We start from the raw sequence: 11424 nt of genomic DNA, 5'->3' as shown, positions 1-11424 counted from the left end.
CAGTTACGACTAGGATTAAAAATAGGTCGAACCGAGTCGAACTTTGATTTTGACACTGACCCATGTTATAAATAGATGGCCCAAGCCTAAACTTATTATTTCTCATAGGATTTTTTTCAGGTTCAAGTCTGACCTGTTTAACGTTGACGAACCCACGAATTTATTTGAAAAGCCTATTTTATGAATTAAAATTCCAAACAATAAATTTAAAAAATATAAATGAACATTAAATTCATTCTAAAATTTATAATTCATAATTTATAAAAAATAATTTATTTATATATTAATATTAGTCACATATCATAACTATATTTACAATTCATAAATTTTTTCTTTTAATAAAAATACTACAATCTTAACTACTTTTGATTATTGTTTTTTTTGTGTTTAAAATAAATAAAACTAAAAAAGGATTTACAAAAAATATTTTGGCGAACTGACCCAACAAATTTTATAAAAAAAATTTCAATCTTATGACCTAATTTTTTTAACTAATAGACTTACTAAAAAATTTAAACCTAACATATTTAATAAAATAAACTAAACCGAATTAAATTGATCCTAAAACGAACCAAATTACGAACCCGTCCGTAGCCCGGTCCACTCTCACCCCTATTTGCGACTCAGGTGGAAGAGCATTGACACTAAATTTGGTTCAGAATTCTTCCATAAACCTCTCTTTTCACTAGTTGATGGAGATTTTGACATCCAAATCCCTTTTAAAAGAGGTGTCATAGACTCTTCTCTTTGCTATGAGTACTCTCTGGTTATCTTAAACAGAAATAAGGCTCCTTAAAAAGAGAAAATTCTTGAATTTGCTCGAGTAAAAAAAAAATTGGGATCTTTGAGAAAATGCTTATCCGATGGTATTCTCTGATTCATCCCTTCATACAAATTCAATTCGGATGGTTCAGTCAACAAAGAAGGGAGAAGATTTATTACATATTTTAGTGCTAACCTAGAATATTGCAATGTGAGTTTTGCGGAACTCTAGGGTGTTCTTCGCACTGCGTTCTTCACTCATCAATGATGTTGCGTTCATCAACAAGAGCTTCTCTGCGCTCCTTTCGGCAGCAATCTCAATTTGGTACCCTTTCTCATCCCAAACCCTTTCTTGATGCCATCAAGCACAGACCCCATCTCGTAAATTCCATTAGGAATCTCCAGAACCTTGATTCTGCTCTGCATCTGTTTGACAAAATGCTTTCCATGAACCCTTTGCCATGCGTGAATGACTTTAACCTTTTGTTTAGCTCTATTGTTAAGATGAAGCATTACACATCTGCCATTTCTTTAATCAAACACTTGTTCTCCTTACGACTCAAATCTGATATCTATACACTCAATATTGTTGTCAATTGTCTGTGCCGTTTGAATCACACTTCCTTTGCCTTCTCTGTCGTGGGGACGATGTTCAAAATCGGCTTGGAACCCAATTTGGTCACATTGAACACCATTGTTAATGGTCTTTGTATTGAAGGCAATGTGGATTATGCTATTTTGTTTGTTGACCACATGGATAACATGGGATATCAACCCGACGGCCACACATTTGGAGCAATTATAAATGGATTGTGCAAGATGGGCAACACCCCTGCTGCTATTGCCATTCTGAGGAAGACGGAAACAAGAAAGTGCAAACCAAGTGTTACTGTTGCGGGTTATAACACAATTGTGGATAGTCTTTGCAAGGATGGGCTGGTATCCGAGGCTTTGAGTCTATTCTCCGAAATGACAACAAAAGGTCTTCAACCCGATACTATCACTTACAATCGCTTGATTCAAGGACTCTGTACTTTCAGCAGATGGCAAGAGGCTGCGTCTTTACTGAGCGAGAGGAAACAAAAAGGAATTATGCCGGATACGCATACTTTTAATATTTTAGTGGATGCTCTTTGTAAAGAGGGAAAGATTTCAAGTGCTAGAGCCATACTTGGTCAAATGGTTCGAATGGGAAAGGAACCTGATGTTGTCACCTATAACTCAATGATTGCTGGTTTTTGTTTCCAAAATCAAATGGAGGAGGCCATGAAAGTATTTGATTTGATGGTTCACAAGGGATGCCTACCAGACGTCAACACTTATACTACATTAATCCATGGATGGTGCAAAATCAAAAGGATTAAAAAGGCTATTTATCTCTTGGATGAAATGATCAATAAAGGTTTACATCTGAATGGTGTGACTTGGAATACTCTTATCCATGGATTTTGCAAAGTGGGTAAACCGTTAGCTGCTAAAGACTTGTTTTTTACAATGCACAAATTTGGTCAATATCCTGATCTTTCGAGCTGTGCCATTATATTGGATGGCCTATTCAAATGTCATTTGTTTTCTGATGCAATATCATTATTTAGAGAAATGGAGAAGAATAATTTGGATCTTAATATTGAAATATACAATGTGGTGCTTGATGGGATGTGCCGTGCTGGAAAACTGAATGATGCGTGTGAACTCTTCTCTTGTCTGCCAACAAAAGGCTTGAAACCTGATCAATATACTTATACAATAATGATCCAAGGTCTATGCAGGGAAGGACTTCTGATTGATGCTGAAGAGTTGCTGATTAATATGGAAGAGCATGGCTGCTTGCCAAATAGCTGCACATATAATGTCTTCATTCAAGGATTACTACCACGAAATGCTGTTCTGAAGTCAATAAAATATTTTCAAATTATGAAAGAAAAAGGTTTTGCAGCAGAGGCTAGAACCATAGAGTTGCTTGTAGATTACCTCTCTACGCACAAAGGAGAGAATGCTTTTCAAGAATTTGTGCAGAAAATTGTTTGAATATATCAATATAACCTCTTAATTGTTTCTTTGAATTGAGGATTTGATATTTGTGTAGAAACTGATACTCGCATGCTGCATTTTGTTTTCAAATTGGACCCAGCAGAGCAAGAATCTCCTTCTTGAGAAGGTTATGCAATGTATTATTCTAGGCATGTACTTCGTTTTAAATACGAATATATTAAGGTACAATTTGGAAAACAGTTTAACTAAATTCTTTTTAAAAAAATAGCCTAAACAATAAATGATTATATTAAAAGTAGTTTATAAATAAGTTATTTTGTATTTAATTTTTTAGTTTTAAAAGTATTTATTTTAAAAGGAATGTGATAAAAAAAATTTTATTATATGAAAAGTCATTTTTTTTTAACTTTTGTATAAGCACTTAAATAATTTTTTAAAAAATTATAATTTAGTTTTAAAAATTATACCAAATAAATATTATTACTTTTTATAAATTAAAATTTTAAAAAAGTAACTTTTTTTAAGCTTTTCAAATGGACTTTAAAAAAGATTATTTTTTAAACACATATTAAATATATTATGGTACTCTTTGGTTATAGAGAAACAAGTTCATTTTCGATAGAATTAAGACTCTTTAAGAAGAGAAAATTCATGAGTTTGCTTTTTATTTAGTCAAGAAGTATCATTTATCTCAAACTTAATTTATTTGAGTAAAGAAAAAAGTTGGGACCTTTGAGAAAATGCTTATCAAATAGTATCCTCCAATTCATCCCTTCATAAAAACTCAATTTGGATGGTTTAGTTAACAAAGAAGGAAAACTGCTTGTGGAAGTATCCTAAGAAGTAAGAACCATACTAGAAGATTTACGTATTTTAGTGCCAACTTAGGATATTGATAGGTGACTTGTACATATAAATTAACCTCTCTTAGCCATAATTTAAAATATGATTATTGTTACAGCATGGATAGATAAGAATGAATGCTCATTTAAGGGTGGATCTGATTTCCTATGTAAGGAGCAAATTCACATGAAAAAGTACAATTAATAAAGTTTGAATAGTTGAATTTATTTGCCTATAAAACATGAACGAGGCAAATGGATTGAACACAGTTACAAATACTTCCCTTTCTCTATCTCTTTACAACAACTTAATATTATTCTCTTTTATGTTACAATCAAATACCCTTCTCCTTATATTACTATTACAATTCTTTCTCTTCTTTTATTTTATAAGTATTTTAAATTCTATTTTCTATTACTCTTTACATATAATATTAATAGCAATATTAACCATCTTTATTATATTGAGATAGTAACAATAAACAAATGCAATTTTCTCTCTCTTTATTTTTAATACTTTTTCTTATCTTTGTATATATACACAATACAACATAATATTATTATATATATAAATATTATTGAGCTAATTATATTAATAATAGAGTCTTCTATTTATACATCTTTATTTTATATATATCTTTATTTATTTTACAATACGTTATCAGCACGAGACTCTGATCAAATCTTTAGGAAGACTCAGGTAATATTTTCATTATGTTGAAGCTCTCTCATCTTGAATTCAATGCTCTTGATATATCTGGAAACAATTATTTATCATGGACACTAGATGCTGAAATCCATCTTGATTCAATGGATCTTGGAGATACCATTAAGGCTGAAAATAATGCATCCCAGAAGGATAAAGCCAAAGCCATGATTTTTCTTCGTCGTCATCTTGACGAGGGATTGAAAAATGAATATCTTACATTAAAAGATCCTGCAGATCTTTGGAAAGACCTTGAAGAAAGGTACAATCATCAGAAAACGGTGATACTTCCTCAAGCCCGGTATGAATGGACGCATTTGCGTTTACAAGATTTTAAATCTATAAATGAATATAATTCTGCAATGTTTCGAATCACCTCACGAATGAAATTATGTGGGGAAAAAATAACTGATCATGATATGTTGGAGAAAACTTTCTCAACCTTCCATGCCTCGAATGTGCTCCTGCAGCAGCAGTATCGAGAGAAAGGGTTTAAAAAATATTCTGAGTTAATTTCTTGCCTTCTTGTTGCCGAACGCAACAATGAGTTGTTATTGAAAAATCATGAAACGCGCCCAGCTGGCGCCGCCCCATTTCCTGAAGTAAATGCGGCAAATCATTACCCCAGAAGAGGTAAATGGCAAGCTTTTAATAACAAGAAAAATTATGGAAGGAAAAAGAATTATGTTCAAAAGAGAGGATCTCACCAGAAGTGGGACAAAGAAAGGAATATCGGGCAGAATAAATCAACTGAGGAGAAGTGTTTCCGCTGTGGTGGAAAGGGCCATTGGTCACGTACCTGTCGTACCCCAAGGCACCTAGTCGATCTTTACCAGGCATCTTTGAAAAAGAACGACAAAGGAAAGGAAACAAATTTTGTTTCAAATGATGCTGAGAACTCCACCACTCATTATGATGTATCTGATTTCTTTGAGGACCCTGAAGGAAATATTGGTCATTTGATCAATGATGGAATAGTTTAATATGTGGGATTGTGAAGTATATATGTAAATAAATAATGTAAAGAACTTATTGTCAAGTTTATTTTCTATGTATTTAAGTTTCAAATGTGATGTACATAAATAATGAAATATTAATGTTTATGAATTTTGAAATCAATGAATATGTCATGTTTTTAAAAAAAAATTTTAGTATATGACATTATTTTATGTGCAATATTTCTTAGAAAAATAATTTTGATCAGGTATTCAATTTATCTGTGCATACTACTTATTTTATTATTATTTGTTTTTGAAGAGAATGGCAAGGATATGTAATGAAGATGTATGCCTTGCGGATAGTGCAAGTTCGCACACTATTCTCAAAAGTGATATATATTTTACCCATCTTGTGCCAAAAGAGGAACATGTTAATACTATTATTGGCTCAGACAATGTGATAGAAGGCTCCGGAAGAGCTATAATTTTGTTTCCTGGAGGAACAAAATTTATAATAAATAATGCACTATTATCTACCAAGTCTCTGAGAAACTTGTTGAGTTTCAAAGATATTCGCCGAAATGGATATCATGTTGAGACGATGAATGAGGGAAATCATGAGTATTTATATATCACAACTCATGATTCAAATAAGAAAGTTATATTAGAAAAATTACCCTCACTTTCATCTGGGCTGTATTATACCAAGATTAGTGCAATTGAATCACATGCCACTGTAAACCAGAAGTTTACTAGCCCAAATGAATTCATAACTTGGCACGACCGTTTGGGTCATCCGGGAACAACCATGATGAGAAGAATTATTGAAAACTCTCATGGACATTCACTAAAGAACCAGAAGATTCTTAAAACTAGTGAATTTTGTTGTGCTGCATGTTCTCAGGGAAAGTTAATTTTAAGGCCATCACCAGTAAATATTGGATTTGAGTCTCCTGAATTCCTAGAAAGGATTCAAGGTGATATATGTGGACCTATTCATCCACCATGTGGATCTTTTAGATATTTTATGGTCCTAATAGACGCATCTTCGAGATGGTCACATGTGTGCTTATTATCTTCTCGCAACCTGGCATTTACGAGATTATTGGCTCAAATTATTCGATTAAAAGCACAATTTCCAAAAAATCCAATTAAAGCAATTCGTCTTGATAATGCTGGTGAATTTACTTCCCAAGCTTTTGATGCTTATTGTATGGCTAATGGAATAAGTGTTGAACATCCAGTAGCTTATGTTCACACACAAAATGGGTTAGCAGAATCACTTATTAAGCGCCTCCAATTAATTGCTAGACCCTTGCTTATGAGAACAAATCTCCCAACCTCGGTTTGGGGGCATGCTATTTTACATGCCGCAGCACTTATTCGTTTGAGGCCAACGAGTTATCATCAATTCTCTCCTATGCAATTAGCTTTTGGCCAGCAGCCAAATGTTTCCCATTTAAGAATATTTGGGTGTGCAATATATGTTCCCATTGCACCACCTAATCGCACCAAAATGGGACCCCAAAGAAAATTGGGAATATATGTTGGATATGATTCTCCCTCTATAGTGAGGTATCTTGAGATACAAACTGGAGATGTATTTAAAGCCAGGTTTGCGGATTGTCATTTTGATGAATCAAAATTTCCAACATTAGGGGGAGAGAATAAGCTTCCTGAAAAGGAACTTAATTGGAATGCATCATCGTTGATGTATTTAGATCCTCGATCAGGGCAATGTGAACTAGAAGTTCAAAAGATTACATTTGCAAAGAATAGCAAATGAATTGCCTGATGCATTTTCCGATACAAAGAGGATAACCAAATCTTATATACCAGCGAAAAATGCCTCAATTCGAATTGACATCCCAGTAGGACAAGTAGCCACTGAAGCAAATTCACGCCAGAAGCGTGGCAGGGCGGAAAATGCCCCAATTCGAATTGATGTCCCAGTAGGACAAATAGCCACGGAAGCAAATACACGCCAGAAGCGTGGCAGGCCTGTCGGTTCCAAAGATAAAAATCCTCGAAAGAGAAAAGAGGTAAATACGATTCCTGTTGAAAAAGACATAGTAAAGACACCGGCAGTTGTCCAAAATTCTGATATAACGCCAGAAGACGTTCAGGTACCTGAAAATTGTGAAAATGACGAGATCTCGATAAATTATGTCTTTACAGGAGAGAAATGGGACCGAAATAAGACAATTGTCAATGAAATATTTGCATATAATGTGGCATTAGATATCATGCATGAAAGTAAGGATCTTGAGCCAAGATCAGTCGAAGAATGTCGACAAAGGAATGATTGGCCAAAATGGAAAGAAGCCATGAAGGCTGAATTAGACTCACTTGCAAACGTGAAGTCTTTGGACCTGTAGTCCGTACACCTGAAGATGTAAAACCTGTTGGATACAAATGGGTATTTGTGAGAAAACGAAATGAGAAAATGAAGTTGTGCGCTATAAAGCCCGACTTGTGGCACAAGGTTTTTCACAAAGGCCCGGTATAGATTATGAAGAAACGTATTCCCCTGTAGTGGATGCAATAACATTGCGTTATTTGGTCAGTTTATCTGCATATCATAAGCTGCATATGCATTTAATGGATGTGGTAACAGCCTATTTATACGGCTCATTAGATCGGGATATCTATATGAAAGTCCCTGAAGGACTAAAGATATCTAAACCATCCAGTGAATATTCACAAGGGTTATACTCAGTCAAATTGCAAAGATCTTTATATGGTCTAAAGCAATCTGGACGAATGTGGTATAATCGTCTTACTGAGTATCTGGCCAAAAACGGTTTCAAGAATGATGATATATGCCCGTGTGTTTTCATAAAGAAAACAGCTTCTGGATTCATTATAATTGCTGTGTACGTTGATGATTTAAATATCATTGGGACTCCTGAAGAGATTCCAACAATTATAAAACTCTAAAAGAAGAGTTTGAGATGAAAGATCTTGGAAAACTAAATTTTGTCTCGGCCTGCAGATCGAGCATATAAAAAGTGGGATCTTTATTCATCAAACAACATACACAGAAAAGATCTTGAAGAGATTTTATATGGATAAGTCACATCCATTAAGTACCCTAATGATTGTAAGATCTTTAGATGTGAAAAAGGATCAATTCCGTCCTAAAGAAGAGAATGAAGATATCCTTGGTCCTGAAGTACCAAATCTTAGTGCCATTGGAGCGCTAATGTATCTTGCTAATAATACGCAACCTGACATATCATTCGCGGTAAATTTACTAGCAAGGTATAGTTCCTCTCCAACCAGAAGACATTGGAGTGGAATCAAACAAATTTTTCGATATCTTCATGGAACGGTTGATATGGGATTGTTTTATCCCTACGGATCTAAGTCACAACTAGTTGGCTATGCAGATGCCGGATACTTGTCTGATCCACATAAAGGGAGATCTCAAACAGGATACCTGTTCACATATGATGGTACAGCTATATCTTGGAGGTCCACGAAACAGACAATTGCTGCAACATCCTCTAATCATGCTGAAATACTGGCGATTCATGAAGCTAGTCGCGAGTGTTTTTGGCTGAGGAGTTTGATTCAATATATTATGTCATCATGTGGACTGATTGATCATAAGATAGCTCCAACTGTCCTGTTTGAAGATAATACAGCATGCATTGCTCAACTTAAAGGCGGATACATTAAAGGCGATAGAACAAAGTACATTTCTCCCAAATTCTTCTTCACTCATGATCTTCAAAATCAAGGGACAATTGATGTCCAACAGATCCGTTCAAGTGACAATCTGGCAGATTTATTTACAAAGTCACTCCCAAAATTCTCCTTTGAAAGATTAGTACATGAGATTGGGATGTGCCGATTTCGAGACGTTAAATAATGTCAGCAAGAGGGGGAGACTGTACTCTTTTTTCCTTGGTCAGGTTTTTTTCCCATTGGGTTTTTCTTGACAAGGTTTTTAATGAGGCAGTCCCCAAGGATATGGTACTCTTTTTCCTTCACTAAGGTTTTTCCCACAGGATTTTCTTTAGTAAGGTTTTAATGAGGCATATTCCTAAATGAGCATTCAAGGGGGAGTGTTACAGCATGGATAGATAAGGATGAATGCTCATTTAAGGGTGGATCTGATTTCCTATGTAAGGAGCAAATTCACATGAAAAAGTACAATTAATAAAGTTTGAATAGTTGAATTTATTTGCCTATAAAACATGAACGAGGTAAATGGATTGAACACAGTTACAAATACTTCCCTTCCTCTATCTCTTTACAACAACTTAATATTATTCTCTTTTATGTTACAATCAAATACCCTTCTCCTTATATTACTATTACAATTCTTTCTCTTCTTTTATTTTATAAGTATTTTAAATTCTATTTTCTATTACTCTTTACATATAATATTAATAGCAATATTAACCATCTTTATTATATTGAGATAGTAACAATAAACAAATGCAATTTTCTCTCTCTTTATTTTTAATACTTTTTCTTATCTTTGTATATATATACACAATATAACATATAATATTATTATATATATATAAATATTATTGAGCTAATTATATTAATAATAGAGTCTTCTATTTATACATCTTTATTTTATATATATCTTTATTTATTTTACAATAATTATCATATTTTTTTACGTTATTTTTCGTGCATCTCTTTATATTTCCATACTGACTCAATTGGTTTAACTCTTTATAAGATTATTTTTTTGTAATCTTTTTTTTTTGGACCTTAATCCACGTTGTTCATAAAAAAATTAAGTTTATTACTATATGTTATTTTTTGAAGACATTAAAAGGGTAAAAAATATAAAAAATTATTTAAAAATTAAGAAAACAATAAAAATAATACGTTAGATTTACTAATTATTTTTTTAAATGAAATATAAAGTTATTTTATATTAATTTATACGGTTAAATTTATCAAAATACTACATTATAATAAAAATAGTCATTAAAATAGTTTTTTATAATTATATAATTATATATATATATATATCTTAATTTTAATATTTTTATTTAAATAATTAATTAATTAAATAATCAAATATACTATATTAAAATAATTAAACTCAAAGAATAATAAAATTTGTTTATATTAATATAATAACAATTTTTCATCCAATACAAATTCATAATTTTATAAAGGTCACACTAGTGTAAAGATTCATTTCATACAGATTTTATACAGATAATTTTTTGTGGTTAAAACTAGTAACATGTGTCTTTTTTTTATTAGAAAGAGTTCCAATATAAATACAAAGACGATAATTATAATACCGTACAATTATTTGTAGATTATTATATATTAATTACTAACTCCGTTTGAAAATAGTTGAAGCAATTAAAAATTATTAAAATTTATTATACTTCTTTTTTTTTATACAACGATCATGACTTTTTTTGTTCGGATTATTGACTCAAGTTTATTTTCTTTTTTTTTTCTTAATGTAATATACTAATATATTAAATAATTTATAATTATATGACGGTAAAATAATACATATTTAACCATTTAAACAATAATAACACATTTTTTTTTTCTTTACGTCTTTATTCACAACTTTTTAAATGATAATTATAAAAAAATAATATTCGTATGATATATAAAAAATTATTAAATATTCATTTATAAGTATATATTAAAAAAATAATTATAACATGTATTGTTAATTTGTTATAAACATTTTAACATTTTATTAGTTTGCTTTCTTTTCATTTTTACATGAAAATAATTAAACATGTTAAACAAAATTAATACATTATTACATTTATGTTTAATTTTTATTAATTAACGGAAACTATTCTAACATAATATATATAATTCAGTCAAAGTATATGAATTATATTTTTTTCTATTAAAGTTATATTGTTTTCACTGAAGAAAGATGATTTTAATTTTACTTTAAATAGTTTTTAAATTTATATATCTAGCAATTAAATTCTTAATACAAGATTTCAAACAAATTAATAAAATTAGATAGCCCAATTTTCACAGTTTAATTTAAATACAATTTTTAGCCATAAAATATATTTTTTATATGCAACAAAATCATATATCATATAATAACATATATGTGAGATTTACTAATTCAAATCACATCAAATAATCATAATCTATCTATTATATAAAATAGATATAGAAATATTTTGGTGTCTAATTTTTTTTCAAAATATTT

At 31.3% G+C, this 11424-nt stretch overlaps 1 protein-coding gene across 1 annotated transcript; it reads left to right on the top strand.

The window, feature by feature from the left end:
- The first annotated feature begins 669 nt into the window (after positions 1 to 669).
- LOC130982393 (putative pentatricopeptide repeat-containing protein At1g12700, mitochondrial) lies at positions 670 to 2936 on the top strand. Its single transcript, XM_057906384.1, has one exon. It carries the CDS (start codon positions 1027 to 1029, stop codon positions 2788 to 2790), a length of 1764 nt encoding a protein of 587 aa, XP_057762367.1. The 5' UTR covers positions 670 to 1026; the 3' UTR covers positions 2791 to 2936.
- The last annotated feature ends 8488 nt before the right edge of the window (positions 2937 to 11424 follow it).

This window comes from Arachis stenosperma, chromosome 5, assembly GCF_014773155.1.
Source record: "Arachis stenosperma cultivar V10309 chromosome 5, arast.V10309.gnm1.PFL2, whole genome shotgun sequence".
NCBI lineage: Eukaryota > Viridiplantae > Streptophyta > Magnoliopsida > Fabales > Fabaceae > Arachis > Arachis stenosperma.
This window is presented reverse-complemented; position numbering and strand designations above follow the sequence as displayed.

Excerpts from the sequence above, each read along its gene's own strand:
- LOC130982393 (XM_057906384.1), top strand. The coding sequence starts at position 1,027 with ATGATGTTGCGTTCATCAACAAGAGCTTCTCTGCGCTCCTTTCGGCAG.